Genomic DNA, 24,086 nt, shown 5'->3' on the forward strand with positions numbered 1-24,086 from the left:
TAAAGGGTTCTTTTTCTGAAATTAGTTTTCCATTAAATGTATATAACATATATTACATATATAACATACTGTATGTGTTGCCGAATTATTTCAAAATTCCTGTTAGCCTATATGTTGGGTAATGCTCAAAACATTGTCAGTCGTTTTAAAAGACAAGAAAAGGTAGACCTACAAAATGTATCCACGGATTGTGTATAGATTATAATAAATATATTTGTATGCGTGCATGACACATGTGGTTGCTTAGTAAATAAACAGTTTAAGATGTAATATTGCCTGCCGAATACTAATTACACTGATGAAAAGGGTACTTTCCCTAATCCTTCATCCGATTGGATCAGAGCCAAAGACCGATTAGCAAACAACTGAATATGGTTCACATAATTATGCCCTTAGTTTCAATACTACATTACCATTTTGTGCCTAGAAAATTCTAATTTTAACGTATCACTTACAAAAACATTTTACAGTGCTTTCATAATCTCCACACAGGTAAATGTCGAAAGACCACAAAATACACCCAATAATTTATCAATGAAATTTTTTTTTTTTTTTTAATTCAATGCAGTTAGACCCGTGGAAGTCTCACAGCCTTAAGAATGAGAATTCAAAGTCTTTGACGTTTTTCTGATTATTCTTCGCTGACGGGGAGTTGAAGAGAACAAAATGCTGTGAACAGCATCCATTTTAGCCACTACGAATCCTGCATCAGCTACGGGGACTCTACACGAGGTTTCCAGATATTTACAGACTCTGAGCTGCAAAACAACCCTGTAATACACACTGTCTAAAACTGGCCCAACTACATATGATTTTTTTTTTAATTAATGTGTTAGCCACGCAGGTTAGAAAAAGGAAAATTCTAGAAAAATACACTTTAATATCACTTTACCACATGCTTTGCTATTTTTAGAAGGAAAGAGTGCATTCAAGCACTTTTTGAAAGTCTGACCTCAGTCCCAAGAAATGATAAATTGGTTAAATTAGCTTATTGGTTGAAATTAACATCCTAGTCCTTAAGAACTCAGGTACACTGAATTTCAGCACCAGGGTTAGGAATCATGTATATTATTGTGTATATTGAGATTATTTAATGACTTTTCATAATAGATAAAAGAATGAAAACTTGTCTTGCAAAGTGGACAAATTGGACCCTATTTCATTTCTGTGTAAAAGCTGGCAGTTGACAAAACTAATTAGTTTCATTGGAGTCTGTAAGACTATGCAAACGAGTGGGATACTTTTAGGATTTTGTTTCTAGAAACAATCTGCCTCTTAAACTCTGAAGTGCCATTGGGGGAGTTAAGAAGAGACAGAGAAAGCGGGGGGGGGGGGGGGCGCTGTCTCTGATGAGAGTCAGAGTGTGGGAGAGAGCGGATTTGGAAGGTGGATGCTGTCCGTCAAACAGGGATTTAATCTTCCAGTGAATCCTCAGCTTCTCCTCCAGCTTCCCCTTGTCTCACCACCATTTCCCTGTTTTCTTCTTGTGAAAATGTCAGTATTCTCCCTGACAGCTGCTCCATCACCTCACTGTCATGCCTGGTAGCATAAAATACTTTGATTAATGACAGTCACCGCAATTCACTTTCAGGCGAATGTTCAGCATTTCACCACACAAAAAACTGCAGCAACATAGCTAACACTTAACATATGATTTTTGACAAACCCTGAGAGCAAATGATGGATTTTACAGTTCACATAAAGCATAAAAATTGTCAGAACATTAATTTTGTTAATAAATTATAAAAACATATATTGATTTCACAGATTTCTTCTCTGTTCTTCTTCATACTCTCTTGAGTATGATCTACTCAACATTTCTCTTCCCATTGGCTAAAGTAAGCACAAATTAACAATAAGATAAATAATAATTTAACAAATTAATATTTTAAAGGAAATCAGTTGGAAAAAGGGCAATTGTTTTTGTTGGAACATTCCTATGGTGTCTGTTTGTCTGACTTGCTAACACATTTGCACGCACACACGCACACACACACACACACACACACACACACACACACACTTGGGCCACTCCACACACGCTCTCCAGCTGAAGAGCCTCCACGCTTCTCCCTCTTCAATTGATGGGCCAAAGAAAAGGGGGATGAGGACAGGCTGTCAGACAGACGAAAAAAAGACGCTTTCCTCGTGCCCCCTCTCCATCCTTCATCCCCCTGAGAGAGAGGGAGGGGGGACAAAAACAATGTAACCGCTACCTCTCCACTGCCACTTCTATCTCCCTCCTCAGTCTTTTCCTTCTGCTGATCCAACTTTGTCTCTTTATCCATCAGCTAAGTCCCATCACGGGGGGGGCAGGTCCTGAGGGCAAACCCCCCCCCCGATATCTGTCAGAACGGTGTCGCTCTGCTCCCAGAAACACAATCGAGGGAAGACTGATCCGTTCCTGGAACCATCGGCATCGACCAGCAACTGAAAAACACCCAGTGTCTCATTCCATGTGCAAACTCCAGTGTGTTAAACTTTTATGCTGTTGTATAAGTACAGTGTGGTGAGTTTTTCATTCTTTCAAAGACTCCTATCCATGTATAAGAAAATAATTATAAAAACCCGTTATTGCTATTGCTACATTAGGCTACAAGTTTCACTACAGGCTACATCAAAATTGTCGTATTCATCAGGAGAGCGGAGTTATTGGATTGTATGTCACCCTCCAATCCAAGCCTGGCAATTATCTCCCATGGAGGGAAATCTGAGCTTTGCATTGTCAGCAGGGGCCATTTTTAATGATTATTTTCATGTCCCATAAAAGCTACAATAATATACTTAGATTTAATTTTTTGTAATTCAAAAAAGATTTGTGCGCAAATATTTCTTCACCATCATAGACTTCAGCATAAAACTTTACCCATTTTTTCCATTTTAAGAATTGCATGGGCTTTTCTGCTCAAAACGTATAGCTAGCTGTAAAAGAAGGATATATATGTATACACACACACACACACACACACACACACTAGTCCTTGTTTAGCAGCTAAGTTCTGCTCCAATGACCAAATTATTAATCAAAATATTTGCTAAGTGAAAATCACAGTGCGCTTATGACTTCAATGCAGCAGGTAGGAAGACAGAAAAATGTGTTTAGTCAGTAATTAACGATATTGCATTGCATTGTATTTAGCTAAATTTGATGGATTTTCAACACATTAATAATTCATTATCCCTGATGCACTAGTGCAGCATCTGAACCACTAGCACTAACTGCATGCTAGCGCCAGGTATCCTGCCTGCCAGGCACCTGCAAATCAGACGGCATGCACGCGCATTCCTTCACGATGCACCGGCGTGCGACAAACCTGGACATCTGTCCCAACTTTCTAGCATCCAGCCCACCCAGCCTCCCCCCGCCCCCACCTACTAACTCTATTTCCCTGGGGTTGGCTGGGGATTAAGTCCATGTCAAGAGCAGAAAGGACAAGTGTTGCGCTTTTTTCCATAAGCTGTGGGAACAAGGGGTGAGAAAGACAGAATAGAATTAGAGGCAACAGATGCATGGTTCTTGTTCGTCCTCCATAACCCTACCCTCGGCCGCCCCCACCCCCGACCCCACCCCGACCCCACCCCTTATTCGTGTGTGGCCCAGGAGCTTTTCCCTCCGGCCTCCTCTCCTTCTCTAATTGGATGCTCTCATGTGGATCTTATAGCTGTTGGTCATTCCTTGTTCCATGGTCACAGCAAAAGCGATTGTGGATCTTCTCTAAACCCCTCAAAAACATTTCCTAGATCTACTTATCAGTTTGTCCTGTGTTTTTGTACAAATTCATATGGATTTTATAGTAGGGCACCCCCCCCCCCCCACCTCAGGTAACTTTACTGACTTGAGGGGGGGGCATCTGGGCATGGCATCCTGTATTTATTTTGTCAGAGCTGAAAGTGGCAGTCCTACTGGGGGGCTCAAATCTTAAAATAGTCATTGAGTGACAATGAAAGTTAACTTGAGTTTGGATGAGTTACCAACCTTAAGAGTCAAACAAGGGACTCTCAGTCTGGGAGTAGCAGCATAAGACACACCCACTACGGGCAATTCAGAGATGCCATGACATCGAACTGCAATTTTTTCGGACTGCATTCTGCCGCCAGTAGTGCAGTTGCCCTGTGATGTCATCCCGTCTCAGGCTCCCTCTGCTTACTGGGAGAGGATAAGTGACTACAGAAAGAGTATAAATCTGCTGAACTTTATTTACCTCAATCCAAATCACTAACTAGCTGAAAAAAATGTCCGGCTTACATTGATATTTAACCAATAAACAACCAGACAAAGAGAGCAGGTCTCTGTATTTGTACTGAGGCCTCCGTATTCCTGTTCTGCATCACTAGGCTAAAATCTCTTTGGTCATCCCTGCCCTCATCTTTCCTTCCCTCCATCCATCTCATCCACTCTCCTTCTTTTCTCTCTTTTTCTCATATCCCTGCTGCTCTCACCACTTCTTCTCTCCCTCTATTCGCGCCCTGCCGCACCGTGGTGAGCAGGGCCCGGGAAGTGACCTCCCCGTCCGTTCAGGAGAGCTGGTGCTGTTCAGTGGAGCCAGGAAGCGCGGGTATCTCAATTAGGGCCTGTCTCGGTGTGTGTGTGGGGGGGGGGGGGGCGCTGCGGCCAGACACGGGTAGGAGAGCTTCCCACTCCAGCGATCGACTGGCAGAGAAACAGGAGGTGGACGTGTGTGTGTGTGTGTGTGTGTGCACGCACTCCGGCTTCCCATAGAACTTCCTGCCATCTGCCTTCTCCTCTTCCTCTCTCACCCCATCTCCTCAGACGTCTTCATCATAGGGCACAACATCGAAAAAATCCTTCCCTCTGCCTGGACGGCTATGGGTGGTGCATTCTACACTAGAACCTTCCTCCTCTGGTTAGCACTTTAATCTCAAATAAGAAATCAGTGTAATATAGAGGATGCTCTTAATAACAACAAAAGCAGACTGCAGTGAGGCTGCTGTCTTATTGGGATCTATCATGATTATTTAATTACCCAAAGCAAAACATGCCATCCAATATGTAAAATTATATGGTATTTTGGTAAATTCATAATTCTTAATATTTGCATGATATTAGTAATATTCAGTTAGATGAACTGCGTACTAAAATTGTACATTTACATTATGCAGTAGTTTATTCAGCAAAATAAATCATGAGAGTAGAAACAAAAACATTAAGTACAATATGCAAAGCCATAGTAAGGTCCATCCATCCATTATCTATACCGTTTTATCCACGGGGAAGTTGGAGCCAATCCCAGCATCATCGGGCGAGAGGCGGGGCACATCCTGGGCAGGTTACCAGGCCATAGTTAGGTACATAACTGAAATAATGGAAGAAAACTGAAGTAAACAAATCAATGATAATTAGCCAGAAAATGCAAATGAGGACAAAGCAGTTTTGGTGACTTGCCTGTAATTTAATAGTTTGTTATAGAGTTTATTAGCTGATAAACAGAAAACACATTCGAAAATTACCGAGAACAGAACTGTGGGCCACATTCAAATTTAGTTTTCAGACTTGCTGAGAATGAAAGCAGAGCCTGACGTTTGGCCTGCCGAGCTAAGCTGAGCTGAGCCCTCCGGCTGCCTGCCTCACACTGTACAGCTGCAGCCATTCGTTACACCACAGCCTCATTGGGGTGGGGGGTGGCAACTAGGGTTGTAAAGGGGCGGGGAATTTCCAGAAGGTTTCCGGAGTTAAGCTGGGGAATTCTGGAAATACTGACCTCAGAATTTCGCAGCCCTATTGGCAATCGATCTTCACATTGCACCCCCCAGCTGTACATATCGAAAACCGTCACTTAGCCAGTAGCCATCCATCGAGGCCGGACAAACTGTCATCAACACTAAGACATGGGGGGGCCGGGGGGGAGAGGAGAAACAGGAGAGCGAGAGAGAGTGCAAACGAAAGAGGGAGAAGGGATGAGCAAGAAAAGGAAGAGAGTGTATATGAAAGGAACAGGTGCTGCTGTGGTAATGAACACGTTAGACATGTTCTTAAGCGTCCAGCAAGCATCCAGCACCAGGCGCTGCAGCACACACACCCCTTACACACAGAGCAGTGAAAAAGCATGTCTGCTTCTTGATTTCCTCTAGTTTTGCTTGTTTCTGATCTTCAAACAAACTTAGCATAACACAAAAGAAACCTGAGTAAACAATACACATTTTTTAAATGAGTATTTCAAATGTTCTCCAGCACCTACATCACCCATGCGAAAAAGTAATTGCCCACATGGTCACTCAAGCAACTACTGTACCAAATTTAAATGATGATGGGTTAAATTAAACCAGACACACACAGACTTCATTGCTGCAAGCCCTAATGAGTCTAAGCAGCACTTAAACAGAACCTTTCCAGCCATGCGAAGTTGACGGCAACAACTCAGCAAACAGAACACCATACCTTTTTTTATTACTATGAAGCTCAAAAACAATTGTTATGAATACGCAAAAACAGAGGAATTCACAGCACGGTATTTACCAGACGTCCATACCTCAGAAAACAGGCTGGCTCTCAAATTCACAGCTCAGGCTTAAAAATCAGCTTCAGGTATTTTTACTCTTAGTAATTATCAGTCACCATATAATATACAATTGTTCTGTTCTTGGTCATTTTTTTAAAACCAGTTTGACATTTCCATATGTATTTTGTTACTTATTAAAATATTTGCACAATCGCTATATTTTTAGAGGCCAACAATTCTAAATTAATGCTCTGAACAAGTAAACTGAAGGCCAATCTAGGTATTTTTGGAGCCAATACTCGCGGAGCACTGTGCAGGAATGTGGACTGCCCGGCTCATGTGTCAATCACAGCTGACTGGCACTTCGCTATTCTTTCTGACTGCTTCCTAATCCCTAAATAGGGAGGGGGGGGATGGCACTTCAAATTCATGAATTATACAACCCCTCCCGCCCCTGGATCTCCCCGCTTCCCAAACACACTAGCAGAATGTTCCCTGGGGGCCTCGGTCCTGCCACCCACAGACCCACCGCTGTAACCCTACATTACTACTTACATCCCGGCTTTGTTATCGTTCCTTTCTCCCATTTTACTCTTCTTTTAACCCCCTTGTGACTGCATTGTTTTGCACTTAAAGGAGCCCCCCGCCCCTCCATTGGCCGAGTGATTCCAGCCTATATAAATGAACCGACCTTAGCCTCACCCGCGTTAACAGGCACACACCGCTACCGGCACAGGAAAAGAAACATCCTTAAATAGATGCGGTAAAATTGTCATTCGTAGTTTTATTTCAGATATAAAACAAATACCTCAGACACACAGGCCTATATGCGACTTCTTTCAGTTGTATGAGATTATTTGCTTATATAATATACCCTGCCAGTAAATAGGCATACTGGTCCTAAATTACATTAATTTGCGCTGGGCACTGTAGTGCTTATAATGAAGCTACGCGATTCCCCGAAGGAGAAGACGCACCGCCAGGTACGTCGGTCATCAGATCGCACTGCAGGCTTTCAGCCCCCAGACCAAAGCATATTTTAACGGCGCTGTCGCTGTCGCTCAGGTGTCAAAGCCGCAGATGGAGAGGCGCCGGAGGGCACGAATCAACGGCTCCCTTGGCGAGCTCCGGGCATTGCTGCTGCGATCACACACCGCAAAGGTCAGGCATCGCAAAAGAGGGCGTTATGTTACTTATCCCGTTTATGACAGTCATTAGTATTAGTATAATCGTTGTCTGTAATACGGCGCATGCGCAATAAATTAGGTAAAGTACAAGTTATAATTGTTAATTGTGCGACCATAAAAGTTTTAATGTCCATTAAATGAGAAGCTTGCTATGCCCGCGTCGGTCTCAGAGTTTTTAATTGCGTGGGGTTGTCCCTTACAGTCTTGCTGCAGGTCGAAGATGGAGAAAGCGGACATCCTTGAACTAACGGTTCGGTACCTGAAAGCCTTAACACAGGCGCCAGGTGAGCCGCGTAGCGGATTACGCAAACAAAAACACGCATGTTACAAATTAATATATTTACTTACAAAAGTCATTAAATCAAATGGGCGTAAAAATCCATGTGGGCCTATCCGTTTTACCATACTTTCTGATTCAGTCGTAGGTGTGTTGTATATATTTTAACATATTATTTTCAGATCCTGCTGACTCCGCGATGTGCGTGAGCCGCTCCTGCGCTGGTTACGCAGATTGTGCAAACGAAGGCAGCCGGTTTCTCCGCGCCAGCGAAGGGGTCCGGGGCGCTGTCAGGGCCGCTTTGCTCCATCGAATTTCGGATCAGACTGCGGCGCTCGCACACGGCGCACTGACTCCGCAGTTTGCTCCATTTTCTTACCATGCCCCATCCGTCCACGGCTTTTCTTTCCTATCCGACTGTGACCCTTCTCCGCTGGATACCCATCCTCCGCCGGTGCCCGCTGGACAGATCTTATCTCCTCCTGTCGCCAATTCCGCTTCCCAGCCGTTTCACCTGCTCGCCTTTGAAACGGCCGATAGCGCACAGATGGTAAGCGATCGGCACAGACGCCGGCACGTATTCAGCCCAAACAGCAAGACACGGAGTGCGACCACATGGGTCTGGAGACCGTGGTAGTGCACTGCCCATAGGCCAAGGCTCCGGGACTCACGCGTGCAGGTCTGTGCATTAGAGAGAAATAAATTGTAACAGAGAATGATACATATACTAAGCAGCCACTCCGACTGCATGGACGCTGCAAATGTTTTTCTTTATACTGTGTTAAAAAAAAAACCACGCACTTAAGATTAACGATGATAAAAAAATAACTGTGTTTCGCACTTTATTGCCAGTATACATTGAACATTCACCGAAGAAAGGCTATGTTAGCTGTAACAAATTATGCATATTACAGTGAGGCTTTGGTTACGGTGAGCTTAGTCTGGAGAGTTATGCATAACTTTGTTTAAGCTAAATTATGCAGCAAAGATGAAAATGTATAACACAGATCGTCCACATCAATTCTCCTCGGTAAAATATTTCAAAATATATTGCTGCAATTGAATGACAAATAAAGCTGAACACTGTACCCACTGTGTGTTCGTTAATATAAAGATTAAAATGCTGGGCCACTTGCACCGTCTGACATGGGAAGATGATCATTGAAAACGGAGAAGTATGGCGGACCTTCCATGTGAACCGAAAAAGACCGAGCATAACTAATGAGGAATACGACACTGAGCAAGAAACACTCAACAACGGACGTGGGACCTACATTAAACCAGGGGCTAAAATTCATGACCAAATCTGGACCAGCTGATAAGTGTGTGCGGCATTTATTTATACACATCCGCTAATGATACACAGGGCTGATTCTTGATACAAGAGTGGGGATCTAGCAGCATTTCATTGAAGGAAAAAGTGAAAGAAGCGGCTGAATTTGACAGTTCAGTTTCCTACTTATGAACAGCGTTAACAAGGCAGTAACACGAAGAGCGAATACAACCAGCACTTAAGAGTACATATGGTTGATAAAAATCATAAATCAAAGCTTCAATTCGCATAAAAACATGAACATTTTATTTAGTCCTGCTTTCACGTCATCATCCTTATCTTAAACGTTCTCTATTAATATATAAAACATTAAATAAAAACTTGGTCTTAAACATTAATAAAATTTAATAAAATAAGTTAACAGTAGCCTACAATCTTCCTATCAGATAACTGTTATCAGGCAGGAGGGGGTAAGTTCGTTAGACCTTACTTATACATTATGTACAAATCAGCAATGAATCACTCAGATGAACGCGGAGGCTTTGGGTAAGTTTGCCCAGGCTGGTTAAATCGTAACGTTTTAAATGTGCTAGCAGTGTTTTTTTTTGGAAAGTAAACCCCTTACATTAACAGTTACTGGTTATAAGCAAGTAAAAGCCTGATAAAAGGTCTGGTTGGTCCCCAACAAAATAAATTGCCTTCCCTTAACCCTGAGAATCTTCCCTGGTTTCCACAGGCACCACTTTGATGCGGAATGTATGTATATATTGCCTACACATTCTGGGTTTTTTTTTACAGTTGTGCACGAAAAGTTGGAATTGGAAAAACAGGTAAACTGGTTTAACAATGGTAATTTTCTAATGCCGTGGGTGGAGACGGGAGATCAGGTGACTACAGCGTTTGCGCGATTCCGAACTCGAACGCATGACGTTGCAGGCAGCTTGGCATCTACAGTCTTGAACCATTTATATGTTTATGAGAGGAAGACTTGATTAAAACAGAATCGCTTTCTGGAAAAAAATACTTCATGTAGGAAAAAAAGCGAAATTGGTTCTTAAGTATGTTTGGGGAAATAGTGTATTTGTAAAAATAGCAGTCGTGGAGAAGACGTATTCGCGATGCTAACCAGATAACCCTAATTCCTCCCCGCCTTGCTTGTTTTACGGGGAAGACTGGTGCATTCTGGGATTAGCTGGTAAAGGCATCGGTACTTTTGGGGATAACAAGGGCACCTCTATTAATGGCGTGGTGGATATCCGCAATATCAACACAGCATTGAGACACAACTGGTTTTAGCAGACATACAGATGCACAAACCAAATTACTTAAATGTTATTTTGTGCCATTTTTCTATTGTTTACATCATAACGGCTAAGGTGTTTTGTGCAGGGTCTTACAATTTTGAAATAGTACTTGAAATGCTATTTTTTCTATGGTACTGCAAAAGAAAACAACCGCTAGTTTTATGACGAGTTTGATTAAATGCCTCATTCTTAGCATTTAGTCACAAAAAACAGAGCCTGGGAATTTTCATTGGCTCCCTGGGGCACAAACAGACCTCCACTGCAAGAACACAACCAGTCTGGTTGACGAAAGAGAGCCAATGTAACTGAATAAATCCAAAGGGCTAGAACAGGCAAAGATCTAAAAATAGTCATCCAATTGCAAACACACACAATCGAGAGATCTGGATAGAAAAAGTTATTAGTTCGCATAGATTCAGGTAGACAGAAAGACGCAGAAAGAAACTACATTGGCAAAGCACATGAAAGCGAAAAAGAACCATCTTCTCAGAGCTCAGTACATGTAACAGGAGTAAGACCATGGATTAAAAGGGTTGGGCCCAGACCATTGGTTATGACCTCCAGCTGAGAAAGGTACTTCTGCGATTGGTTGGACCCAGCCGGTGGGCGGGGCAAGTACAGGAAGCGGACGGCAGCCTGTGCACTGTGCTCCATCACCAAAGCATTCACACTTGACAGGTATTCCTCAGAGACACCTGGGGCCTGCCTGGCCCAGCCCCCCAGCTCCCCTTCGCCCACGTCGCCCCCCCCGGGAGTCCCGGCCCGCCGCTCACCCCCAGCACCTCCACCCGGCCTGTACTGCCTCACCACAGCGTCCCAGCCCACGATCTTGATGGAAGCGCGGATGCGCAGCTTTCCCAGCAAGTCGCGCAGGGTCTCCTCCTTGGCCATCCAGCCCTGGTCACCTGACTCCGCCTCCACGCACAGGAAGATGCGGAGCCGCGCACGGCGCCACCCGCTGGCCATGTTGAGCACGCAGGCCATCTGGAGCAGAAAGAGGCTGCAGACGTCCACATAGCCGCTGTTCTCGGGCCTCAGCAGGTTCAGGGGCCACACGTCAATGGTCCTCTCTGCCCCAGAGGCGGTCGGCGACGCCCCGGTCCGGCCTCCCTCCAGCTGGAAGAAGCAGCGACCCAGGCACACATTCTTCCCCATCTTGATGGCGTCAGAGATGATGCCCACATACTCCTCCGGGGACAGCCAGCGGGGAGACTCCGAGCTGCGGACAGGAGGGAAGTGGGCTTGGAGGGATGGCAAGTCCACCCCAAAGTTGTCCCCCCTGCTGCCGCCGGGTCCCGCAACCCCCTCACAGAAAGCTGGGTCCTGCAGGAAGTAGTCGTCCGGCACGCAGTTGTCATAGAAACCCAGGACAAGCGTGTTGGGCTTCATGCCCCCTGAAAGCCAACAGGGTAGACAGAACGACAGCATTACCTTGCTGAGGGAGACAGAGGGAAAAATGGACAACTTGTATGTTAAATGAAAGCAGTCCATTGTATTATTGATCCTATTGGGTTTACTAATTGAAGGACATTATGCTACATGCAGTTCATGGTGAACCAACATGCAGACATCCATAAAATAGAGGTAGAGAGGGACATCTACCCAATGAGAGAGAGACGGAAGATCCACCCAATCACAAAGAAAGAAAGGGTGAAGAAAGTCAGCCAATCAGAGGAGAATAAGGGTTAGAAGGACCCACCCAGTCCCGTGATCCTAAGCAGGTGCTGTGTTCCCTGCCGGACTGACACAGACAGAGTCAGGTCCACAAAGGCCTTCACCCCCAGCTTGTCAACCAGACTCAGCCAGAAGTTATACTGGGGCTGGATTGGGTCTGACGGCAGAGTGTCTGATGGGAGAGGGAGGGGGAAACACAAGAGTGTTAGATATCTCTGATACCGAGTTCAAGGATGATACTTAACTGCATGACCGTACGTTCACTTCATAATTATATTCTGCCATCTCAGCTCTTCGTATGAGAATACAGATGGCTCATTCCCCTACGGTGCTGTAGGAAGTTCTCCGGGTGATCTCTTCATCCTGCTGCCGTCAGACTACATAACCGCTACAGCTCCCCCTGCACCTCCTCCAACACCTCCTCCTATCTGTTCTCTCCCTAGCCAGCAGTACTGAACACTGACAACATAGACAGATACAGTATTATGCCAAAGTCAAACAAAATGCTTAAAGCTATTTATCCGGGTTAGGGAATGTTTATTCCCAGAAATATACACTCCATACCCAGAACAAGAAATTCTTCTATTCTCCAAAAAGTTACTGATATCTAGTTGGATGGCTATAAATTTGGCACCTTAAAGTACTAAAAGTACAGTACCTGGTGCAGTGGGAAAGCACCCTCAAACTTTTGCAAAATACTGTATATTGTCTGTCTACTTATATCTATGTATTCATCCATCCATCCATTTATCCATAAGGAGATCTCCATTCCACAAACATCCATCACTTTTCCATTTTCCGTTGGCTAGTCTCTGATCTGTGACACATTACCTCCACTTCTCAGCCATACAGCCCTACATGAGTTACACTGACATGTCAGCTCTGCAGCAACATCTCAGCTCCACGAATCCTCAGACCTACTGCCTGGGCAGGCCGTCATCCCACCTCAGCCCCTCTTCCTCACCCAGGTCTCCCAGCTGGACGTGGCCCAACACAAACAGGCCACCCTTCTTCAGCTGGTTCACGAAGGTGATGAGCTGGCAGGATGAGCGCGGGTTGGCCACCATCAGCAGCACCTGCGGCCTCCAGAACTTCACGTGGTCCTTCCGCACATCCAGCATCAGTAGGTACTTACGCACCTGGAGGACAGCCAGGTTGGAGGTGAGTGGAACCAAGCAGAGCAGTGGAGACGAGGGCGGATTCTAGCGTCATTCTTGAGATGTTTTTGCAAAATGCGTATTGAAAAGCCTGCTTCCTGTAATCCAAGCAGGGTCAGTCAGCCTTTTTTGCGGCCAAAATTTGATTAGCCTAGATGTCATTTGACATCTTCCTTTCCATTTTCACAGGCTGATGCGATGGGGGCCCCCTGGTGGCCAATGGGCTTTAAGCAGCCTCTTAGGTCACTTATGTCTTGGGCTGCCCCTGATTCTAGGTTTTGGGTAGGATTGGTTCAGGTCTCAACAGCTCTGAGAGTAAGTGTATGTCTAGTCAGGTAGAATATCAGAGGTGTTCAGTTCAGTTACAGTAGTGGACACAGCTACGTGCCCCTTACAGAAAAGTAGGCGTTGGCTTTGTGTTATAGCCTGGCTAGTAATCATATGGGAGTGTGTTTAAGTAGGTCACACCGTGTGGCCCAGTCACGGCGTACCTGGTGGAAGATGAGCGCCTGGCTGATGTAACCCCAGCTGCTGGTGGGGGCTCTGTAGTGGATGAAGACGAGCAGCAGAAGCAGGAGGGCGATGCTGGCTGAGGAGTAGACAGGGTTGATCACAAACATCATCACCACACATCCCATGATGCCGAGCAGGCAGGTGTGCCAGGAGAAGAACTGGAAGGTAGGCCTGAGCAGGAGAGGGAGGAAGAGACAGAGAAACGGAGAGGTCAGGAGGAAGACGGGGAAGAGGGAGCAACGCAGAAGCCCGACTGATTTATCGAGAAGCAAACTAAATTTAAGGTTTCAGTTTGGATTCGTACTCAGCTCAGTTTCACAGAGACAGACCAACAGAGCATGAATTGAGGTGAAGAGGAGGCAGGTACAGGCTCTCATGAGCGAACAAGATGGAGGACTGCGGCAAAGCCCCCCAAGGTTACCTGAAGTTGGGGGCAGACGCCCACTCCAAGGCCAGACAAGCCAGGTCCACTGCGGCATAGGCCAGCAGGTAGAACACGGTGACCAGGCTGGTGATGGAGTTCAGCTGCCCAGCAAAGACCACGCACTACAAACAGGGGGGGGGGGGGAGCGGCTGGTTGAACCACGGCAAACCAGGAAACTTCAAGTACAAGTACAAGAGCTTGAGTGGGTACTGAGTTTTCCACATAAACGTCTGACAACCTAAACCTACAACCTCTACTGCATCAAGGTGTTCAGTAGGTGCAGAGCAGCACAGCACTGCGGAACACACAGATTTTGCAATGGCAAAATTCAATGGAACCTTATACTCTGATCACCAGCTGGCCTGGGGCTGAGATACAGACCGAAAAACAAGCTGTCTGAAGAAACTGGAGCTACTACACCTTCCACCACCAGAGGACAGAGATAGTGGAGTTTGTACATCACTGCACCACCCATCCAGCCACTCTAAGTGGGTCCCACGTGAAGCAGAACCCCCACCCAGCTCACCTGTACGAGGGCCCAGGTGTACACCACCGACATCCAAGGATTCCCCGAAGTGGAGGTGATGGTGGCCGGAGCCAGGGGCAGCCCTGAGGATGGGAGGAGTACGGTACGCATCAGAACCACCCAAACAAATCATATAAGACCTGGGCTAAACTCGTGCCAGCAGTGAGGTGGCAGTTATTAAGCCCCGCCCCTTTCCAGGAGAGCCCGCCTCTCACCAAATAACTGGTCCAGAGCGAGGGCATGTAAGATGCGAGACGCCCCAATGAGGGAACTCATGGCGGCTGACAGGGAGGTGCAGTAGACGCCGATGGTGACGAAGGGCGGCCAGATGTTGATCCGCTGGAAGAAGCCATAGTCCTGAATCAAGAGAACCCTGTTCGAACACAGGGACATTGAGAGCACCCCCTGGTGGTCAGCACTGCACTTACTGACAAGCATGTGTTTGGTAATGGTTATGTCTGAAACGGGTTTGGAAACTTACATGTTTAAAAAGGTAATTTGAGGGATGAATATGAACAGCTTGCGGGAAATGTATGCATGCAAAATAAGTCATTAAATATCCTAAATTCTCTTTTATTTAGGAGTAGGCAGTAATGGAAACAAATACTGAATGGAACAAACTATTGAAACGTCCAACTTGTCACACACTCTTTCGGGGCAGAGGTTAAAAAAAAACTTTTCTACTTTAATAACAGAAAAGAGTTTGAACATTTTCATCATTAAAAAGGCATGATCACCATCAGTGTCACAATGTTACCATCTGGGTGCCACATCATTGATCGATTTTTATCATACAACATTATTTATTTATGGGGGCTTCCAGGATGCACTTGCACAGACCTGTCACAGGTGGAGCTGATGAGCACAAAGAGGAGCAGGTAGATGAAGAAGGTGTAGAGCACCGCGATGATGGTCCCTTTAGGGATGGACTCACTGGGATTCTTCAGCTCTCCTACACAGAGAGGGAGTCCAGTGGGTGAAACCAGAATGAGAAGGTTGAGGGTTTAACATGCCCCCCCCCCAAAAAAAATGCTATAGCATGTTTTCATTCAGCGGGATCAAACAGCAGGATAATCAGAGAACTACCAGAACAATAATACAGAAAACCATCCACCCATCCTAAAAACTGCTCATCTATGTCAGAGTGTATTGAAACCCACCTCAAGATATCATAACATTACAACAACAGTAGAAATACAGTAACATGCAAAAGTCTTAGGCAGCCGGAGGCAATGATGTTCAAATGATCTTCATGTTTGTGTGAAACTATACTATTATGACTGTCACAATGTATCAGCGTAGCTATTTCAAAATGTCTCCTAAAATCACCCCAGTATTTGGACCAGCCATCCAATACACCCATGTAGTTTTTCATTTGACAACTAGCACACCTTGTATAGCAAATCAATATCTCATTGACTTTTTGTAAACTAATTAAATTAATTTAGTGAGATGGTGGTGAAATGTAATAAATCCATGGGAAGGAGAGAGAGTTTGGGAACTGAAGCGGTGTTCATCTAGCCATGAACTAGATATCATTAACTTTGTGGAAAACAGAGGAAATTATTATTAGTTTTTAGTTCTAATTCTTAATTTGCATATGTTGTGATGCTAAGTTGTGTTTTTAGCTCTGAGCAAAAGTGCACTTACTACCCAGAACTGCAGGTTTTTTAAAGTCTGTTGTGTCTACACCTTCAATAAAGAGGCTGAAATAGTGGATCACCCCCCCCCCCCCGTTCCTGGTATTTATCAGTGAACAGGTGTGGCTCATTCCAGCCAGGTAGGATAGAAAACCTACTGGACTGCAGCTCTCCAGGACTGGAGGTCGAGACCCCTGGTTTAGGCTACATCGCGGTCCTCAAAATGATGGCGATATGAATGCTCATAATCACGATGCGATATTTTATCGGCATATTGCCTAGCCCTAACAGCATCCCGAGTCACAGTAGCAGTGACTCAGAGCCCATCCCAGGAAGGGAGAATGGGAAGCAGAGAACATTCTGAGATCTGGATCTAAGATGCGGAGCATAACAGCATGCTAACCTGACATGTTAGCCCCGGCCATGATGCCCGTGCAGCCATTAAACATGACGGCGAACACAGTGGCGAACGTCATGACGGTGTTGGTGCTGTAATCCAGCGAGTATCCCGCTGCAAGGAGGGCAGGGGATGGGAACAGGGACAGGAGGAGGAGGAGAAATTTGGGGGATCAACATAGATTATGGCGCCTTAACTTTGATATTCACCGGTAATTCCATCTGACTGTTTATAGTGCCTTTTAATTTGCTCCAAAACCTTAACCAAACCCATTCTTACTCTACAGTCTGGTTCCCATCACACTCAAATCTCTGCTTCATGAGAGTTTTACTTACACAAAAATGTTCTGAGGGCAGAATGAAAAATGATTGGTTCAGAGAGATAACCGATCAGATGTCTTGGTCCTACCTCCTCTAGTTACCTGGACCCACTTCCTCTACAATCTGATTGGTTATCTCTTTCTGCCCTCAGAACATTTTTGTGTAAGTAAAACTCCCATGAGCAACTTTCTCTCACCCCCAACACACTCAAGAACTCCACCTTTCTTATTTACCAAATGCTGGGCTCCCCAAATAACCAGAACCCCCACCTTCAGAAGAATACAGAAACCAGTCACTCACTGCCCAAGTTATTCCTCAGCGTGGTCCGACTGAAGCCCGTGTAGGTGGCATTGTACACCAGCGTGCTGTTGCTTTCCCCCTGGTGGCTGATGATGAAACTGCGGGGCCCAAGCGCCAGGGGGCTGATGACAATTGACAGCAGTGAAATGGTCACCACTACGAGGATGAGGAAAGCAGCACGGGAGTAGATGTGCGAGCCCACCAGACAGACCAACAGGCAGAGGAGCAGCACTGCAGAGGCGTACAGGACCCGGTACCAGTAGCCCTGTGGCAGCACCTGCATGCTCTCCGACAGTGAGGAGCCTGAAGAACCAAGGAACCCAGATCCATAGTCAGGGACACAGGACAGGACACCCAGGCAGAACAACACACTGCTAATGTCAGTATAAGGCTACATCATACTCTATAACAGTTTCTCCCAACCCAACCCCCGTGAATCCCCAACCAGTCCATGTTTTTGCTCCCTCCTGGCAGCCAGCCAATCAAGAACAGCAAACACCTAGTACGGATGTGTTGAAAGTTGGGACAGAATAAAAATGGTGACTGTCTGGGACTCCCCCGAGGATTGGGATGGGAAACACTGCCCTATATAGTCAGATCTTAAAGGAGAAGACCATCGACAAACTGCAGAAACAATTTTTAAGTTTAATTGATTAGATGGTTTTTATTTAAAGCAGTGGGGGGGGGGGGTGCCAGGAACAGGACTGAGAACTATTGAGCAGTTTTGCACCCATTTATATAGCCGATATATTACTTAAGTCTGTGAAAAGTTCTACTTCAAGCACCTGGATATTTCACAGAAAAAAACTCAGGTTAAAGCCCTTTTCAAACATCCAATTCCCAACAATCAGGGGATTCAAACCAGCACCCTTCTTGCTCTGTGCCCTTCTCAACTCATGGGAGTTTTACTTACACAAAAATATTCTGAAGGCAGAAGGAAAAATTATTGGTTTAGAAAGATAACCAATCAGACTGTAGAGCAGGTGGGTCAAAGCAATTAGATGAGATATCTTGATCCAGTCTCCTCTAGTTGCTTTGACCCACCTCCACTACAAACTGATTGGTTCTCTCTCTGAACCAATCATTTTTCCTTCTGCCTTCAGAACATTTGTATGAAAGTAAAACTCCCACGAGCCTCTTCTCAACATGCCCTGCGATGGGCTATAATACGCTGAACATTTAGCTTTAAAAGCAGAACTTTAGATAATGCAGACTGAGATGTCAGATGTAAGGCCGGCTAAGTAACTCCCTTGGCACACAGACCTTCAGCCTGCCCAAAGACGTCGAGTATGGCCTCAACCAGGCCCAGCACGTAGACCCCGCATGCGCACACGTTGGCCAGGTAAAACATGAGCCCGATGCTTCCACCAAACTCTGGGCCCAGAGATCGGCTGATCATGACTGCAGCGAGCTGAGTTAAGGGTCACTCTGCGTACAGGACGGGCCACCCAACCTCAGAGGTGGAAAAAGTACCAAACCATTTTCCATAGACCTCATTTTCTGATCTCGATTAGTCTGGTCTGACCGATATTACTCAAGACAAGTTCATCTGCTGCATGTAGCCATTTCTGGCCTGCAGCTATGATTGTTCGTTAAGCTATATAGGTCAATATGTGTCCAATACTGGCCTCAAAAGGATACAATAAGCCCCACCCCCCTGGACGGCACCATTGGTGGAGATAGCACAGATGGACAGGATCGTCAAGGAGATGATGACGTAGGCCACTCCCAGCATGATGAGGGCCTGCAGCAGTCCGGCATGACCAATAACAAATCCTGCAGGGAATTGATGGAGTTCATGAACTATTTTTTAACAAAACGAACACTCCACAAGTTTCACAGTAATCACACAGCTCTTCCCCACACTTGCCATGATGTGTTTATGCAAAAACACTCAATTTGAACTGTAGAATGTTAATTTATATACTGTGGCACTATCATGAAAATGTAATCCCTCCTTCCTTTCAAACCAACTTGGAAAATATAGCATTTAAACAATCAAACAATCAATCTTTATTTGTATAGCACAGTTTTACCCCCAGGGTTTGCAAAGTGCTTTACAGAAATTTTAAAAGAAGAAAAAAAACAAAAAAATCAAAATAAGCACAAAAGGAATAATAAAATAAGTGCAGAAAATAAATTAATAAAACGACTGATTATCATAGGTGAAAAGATGTGCTTTCGGCCCAGTTTTCAAAGACATTCAGAAGCTTGCAGGTTTTCTGGGAGAGAGTTCCAAAGTTTGAGACCAGTGACTATCCATCCATCCATCACTGTAACCGCTTAATCCCAACTGGGGTCGCGGGGGGGGACCGGAGCCTATCCCGGGAGCAAGGGGCACAGGTGGGAACCAACCCTGGGCGGGCGCCAACACACCACAGGGCGGGCACACACACACACACACACACACACACACAGTTACAGGGCCAATTTATAGTTACAGGGCCAATTTATACCGGGATCGAACCCAGGACCTTCTTCCTGTGAGGCAGCAGCACTAACCACTGCGCCACCCCCATAGTGACTAAATAAAACAAAATAAAAAATTGAAGGAAACAAAGTGAATGTTAAATCAACGGTTTAGTAGCAAAAGTTCAACACTGAGAACCATCCAGAGCATCAGTGTAAGGCCCTGAGGGCACCAGCTCTACGAAGCTCGAATTCCACACTTACTGTAAGATTTCACAGCTTACCCTCAGAGAGACTCAACACCAACAATAAACTTTGTGGAGCTAAGCCCTGGACTGACAGACCAAAACATTATCATTATCAAAATTCCCTAGATTTTGAAGATCAACTAGTTTATTTAGCCGGTTCATTTAGTGGCAGAATATAATATTTGTATAAAAATCATGTTGGTACAGAGAGAGGTTTGTTAACTAGATCAACATTCATTCCAAGTTGGTTTTAGGTTTAGTGAGTAAGAGCGCTGGACAGGGATTAAAAAACCGCCATTGGGGAAGCCCCCAATATATTTTACAGAGGGAGTGAGGGGGTCTCCCACAATGAATTTTATAAGGCCCACAATCCCACTGGCCCATCGGAAATCCAGGCCCGGTAACTGATCTAATTTGTTACTCTAGGTTACTCTGAGAGCCATTCACACAGTAACTCACCGGTCCTGAGGAAGAGGACAATACTGAACATGGAGAGAACAGTGGGCACGACCACACCAAAGAAGGTGTTCAGGCTGCGAGTGGAGGCCGCTGTGGGTGCGGAGTCGGCAGAGCCCGACCCGGGTGCCCCCGTTTCCCCCACCATGTTGAAGAGGCCGTAGGTTAGCAGGGGGGCGTGTTCATTCGACATGGCTGTGGGAGGGAGTGAGACACAAGTACAGCGGAGAAATTTTAACATTTGATGTTCTGTGGTTTCAAAACAATTTTTAAACAAAACGAAATCGCCAAACAGTACCGCTGCCACATTCAAAGCAAAGTGTCAATTAACCAAACGCTCCAACCTCTTCAAATATTACTTTTTTTTTTTAAATACATTAAAATGCAACTGCAATTCAAATAGTACGTAGGTTGTTATGGCTAAAGTTATTTGTTAGGCAGTGCATAACTGACGCATTCGATCTTTTTTTTTTTACACAAAAAAAATGCTTAAACCTGTAATTAATTGTGAGCTACGAGGTTATAAAGGTTCAGAAAGCGGAAGGACAGGAGTCGGCGCCGCGACCCGGAACGTGGGTCAGGATCCGTTACCGTGGGCTGGGATCATAATAAAACATTCTTAGAAACCTGGGAATCGCATTCGCCCCTTCCGCATTAGACATTTTCCCCATCTCCGTGAATAATAATAACACACCACACACCTTATGCTTTCACCCATATTTATACAGATTTTTACCCACCTGGTTTAAAAATTCTGGGAGCGACGAAAGCTCTTCGATGTGCAAGTAGCTGCGTGGTCGCCGACCAGCTATATTTTCTTTAAAGAAATAAATAGCAGGTCATTAGTTATTAAAATGTATTCCTAACAGCCTAAATCCAGAAAACGGGAGTCGGAGCAGACCCGCAGGAAGATGCCTTTAAGCATCACTTAGCAATAACAGCGAATAGAATATAAACCAGCTACTTCTCCTCTGTCCAGCAATACAGCTGACTGAACTGGCCTCCATTTTTAAAAGGGCTGCATAAACTTGAGCTCACGAGTCGCCCTAAATTTCGACCATTTCCAGTTGATGCAGTCACACGAACAAATAGGCGATCCGTCTGTTTTTTTGTATCCACAAAGCTGAACCGCATCTGTGTTTGGTAAAGTCATGGGACCCGGCGGTTCATGTGACGGCGCATCACTGGTGAGTAAGGAGAAAGGGGAGGTCGCATCCCAAACGCACCGCTCCAGGGTTTCCGCAAACAGATCTGGCGGCGTGGATACTGATCAAACACATTACCGGCTTATAGGAGACACAAGCTAGGGGCGTGCGATCGTACATCCCACTGCGTAATTAAGCCTTAGGCCTACAGTATGTTTCCGTTATGTATTTCATATGTTTCGAGGCGGTCACGTAAACAATATAAGATACAATATTGATTGGCAGATGGCGGTAGGATATCTCCTGAGACGGAACCCATACTTGTCTGAAGCATCATTTTAAGTGTGTGTGTGTGTACACACACACACACAGCGGCATGGCGCTAGGAGATGCGTTCAAATGGCTCATTTTCAAAGGTTCATCGTTTTAGGATGCACTTAAGCTTGCAGTCGCTAGATGTGCACCGACGGTGATCGAGTGGCGCCCCCTTCCGGTATCGCCGTCGACTTGAGACTTGGAAGTAAACGGCACGCCTCGTCTAGTAAAATTGGAGGTAGACTGCATTATTACAGCACAAAATATGCCCGAAATAATAGTGAATTATTAAAATATCGAACAAGGCCTATTTTTTCCACACTTGTTTTAATTTACATTGTTTACTAGTAATTGTACTGTGTTCCAGGTCCTTCCCTTAAAAGGCAGAAATGATTAGTGTTGATTCAAATAAACAACAAAATTAAGTGAATTTACTTACACACACAAACTTACAAGAGAACATTTTAAAACAAATTTGAGGAAGCACTTCTTTACACAGCGTGTAGTTAGAGTATGGAATAGTCTTTCTGCTAGTGTAGTGGAAGCCAAAACCCTGGGTTCCTTTAAATCAGAGCTAGATAAGATTTTAACAACTCTGAGTTATTAGTTAAGTTCTCCCCAAACGAGCTTGATGGGCCGAATGGCCTCCTCTCGTTTGTAAATTTCTTATGTTCTTATGTTCTTATGTACAATAAGTAAGTTTTAATCGTAAAATATTTTTGACGTTTGCATCAGTTTGTAAATATACTCAGTAACAAATGAGTAGTATCTGACAAAACGGATGCTAGACTATAATTCTTGTGCTTAGTCTACATAATACAAAACCTGTTTTGCGTACAAAATACCCTTATGGGTCTGACAACTATCCAAATCCACAAAACATAAGAACAATGCTCTTAAATTTTTCTGTCATTCATATTTTGTAATCTCCAGTTTTTAGGTGTTTGCAATGTAAAACTATCCTGTTCCGATGCTTTGAAAAATATGCCTCCATCCAATCTTTGTTGTCATTTTGCCTACAATCAAATAAGGGCTGCTCCTAATGAGATGATGGACGGTGTCCTGGGGGATCTCCTCCCAGATCTGGACCAGGGCATCACTGAGCTCCTGGACAGTCTGAGGTGCAACCTGGCGGCGGTGGATGTTCTATTGGATTTAGATCAGGCGAGCGTGGGGTCCAGTCAATGGTATCAATTCCTTCATCCTCCAGGAACTGCCTGCATACTCTCAGCACATGAGGCCGGGCATTGTCATGCACCAGGAGGAGCCCAGAACCCACTACACCAGCATAGGGCCAGATAATGGGTCCAAGGATTTCATCCCGATATCGAACGGCAGTCAAGGTGCTGTTGTCTAGCCTGTAGGGGCCTGTGTGTCCCTCCATGGATATGCCTCCCCAGACCATCACTGACCCCCCACCAATCCGGTCATGCTGAACAATGTTACAGGCAGCATAACGTTCTCCACGGCTTTTCCAGACCCTTTCACGTCTGTCACATGTGCTCAGGGTGAACCTGCTCTCATCTGTGAAAAGCACAGGGCACCAGTGACGGACCTGCCAATTCTGGTATTCTATGGCAAATGCCAATCGAGCTCCACGGTGCCGGGCAGTGAGCACAGGGCCCACTAGAGGGCGTCGGGCCCTCAGGCCACCCTCATGAAGTCTGTTCCTGATTGTTTGGTCAGAGACATTCACACCAGTGGCCTGCTGGAGGTCATTTTGTATGCTCTGGCAGTGCTCATCCTGTTCCTCCTTGCACAAAGGAGCAGATACCAGACCTGCTGATGGGTTAAGGACCTTCTATGGCCCTGTCCAGCTCTCCTAGAGTAACTACTCTCCTGGAATCTCCTCCATGCCCTAGAGACTGTGCTGGGAGACACAGCAAACCTTCTGGCACGTATCGATTTGCCATCCTGGAGGAGTTGGACTACCTGTGCAACCTCTGTACTGTCTGTAGTGTCCAGGTATCACCACATGCTACCAGTAGTGACACTGACTGTAGCCAAATGCAAAACCAGTGAAAAAAGGTCAGAAAAGGTGAGGAGGGAAAAATGTCAGTGGC

The 24,086-nt window shown here is 45.3% G+C and overlaps 1 protein-coding gene and 1 long non-coding RNA gene across 5 annotated transcripts; one reads left to right on the top strand and one right to left on the bottom strand.

Annotated features, from left to right (window-relative positions):
* Positions 1-527: 527 nt before the first annotated feature.
* On the bottom strand, positions 528-22,045 carry LOC111835001 (solute carrier family 12 member 9-like). Of its 4 annotated transcripts, XM_023794872.2 has the most exons (18): positions 22,030-22,045; positions 21,304-21,380; positions 20,567-20,758; positions 19,092-19,226; positions 18,714-18,851; positions 17,451-17,753; positions 16,837-16,944; positions 15,634-15,745; positions 15,009-15,166; positions 14,794-14,876; positions 14,265-14,389; positions 13,822-14,014; positions 13,138-13,312; positions 12,199-12,345; positions 8,302-11,893; positions 4,759-5,315; positions 2,217-2,430; positions 528-1,539 (listed from the first exon to the last, which is right to left on the bottom strand). In XM_023794872.2, exons 3-15 carry the CDS (start codon positions 20,754-20,756, stop codon positions 10,986-10,988), a joined length of 2,775 nt encoding a protein of 924 aa, XP_023650640.1. In that variant the 5' UTR covers positions 20,757-20,758; positions 21,304-21,380; positions 22,030-22,045; the 3' UTR covers positions 528-1,539; positions 2,217-2,430; positions 4,759-5,315; positions 8,302-10,985. The 4 variants fall into 4 exon arrangements, with proteins under 4 accessions (XP_023650640.1, XP_072573472.1, XP_072573471.1 ...); XM_072717371.1 differs by lacking the exon at positions 22,030-22,045 and having other exon boundaries at positions 2,217-2,319; positions 5,218-5,315; positions 21,304-21,775; XM_072717370.1 differs by lacking the exon at positions 22,030-22,045 and having other exon boundaries at positions 5,218-5,315; positions 21,304-21,775.
* On the top strand, positions 7,155-8,769 carry LOC111835004 (uncharacterized). Its single transcript, XR_011993565.1, has 4 exons — positions 7,155-7,441; positions 7,524-7,619; positions 7,848-7,929; positions 8,105-8,769. It is a non-coding gene; the product is annotated as an uncharacterized lncRNA (long non-coding RNA).
* Positions 22,046-24,086: the final 2,041 nt, after the last annotated feature.

The sequence above is a fragment of the Paramormyrops kingsleyae genome, chromosome 10, assembly GCF_048594095.1.
Source record: "Paramormyrops kingsleyae isolate MSU_618 chromosome 10, PKINGS_0.4, whole genome shotgun sequence".
Lineage (NCBI taxonomy): Eukaryota > Metazoa > Chordata > Actinopteri > Osteoglossiformes > Mormyridae > Paramormyrops > Paramormyrops kingsleyae.

What these genes read in the sequence shown, in the direction of transcription:
- LOC111835001 (XM_023794872.2), bottom strand. Translation starts at nt 20,756, where the DNA reads ATGTCGAATGAACACGCCCCCCTGCTAACCTACGGCCTCTTCAACATG. An exon ending in ATCAGCTCCACCTGTGACAG is followed by an intron (nt 15,167 to 15,633) that starts GTCTGTGCAAGT and finishes GTGTTCGAACAG; the next exon opens with GGTTCTCTTGATTCAGGACT. An exon ending in GCGTCTGCCCCCAACTTCAG is followed by an intron (nt 14,015 to 14,264) that starts GTAACCTTGGGG and finishes TCTCCTGCTCAG; the next exon opens with GCCTACCTTCCAGTTCTTCT.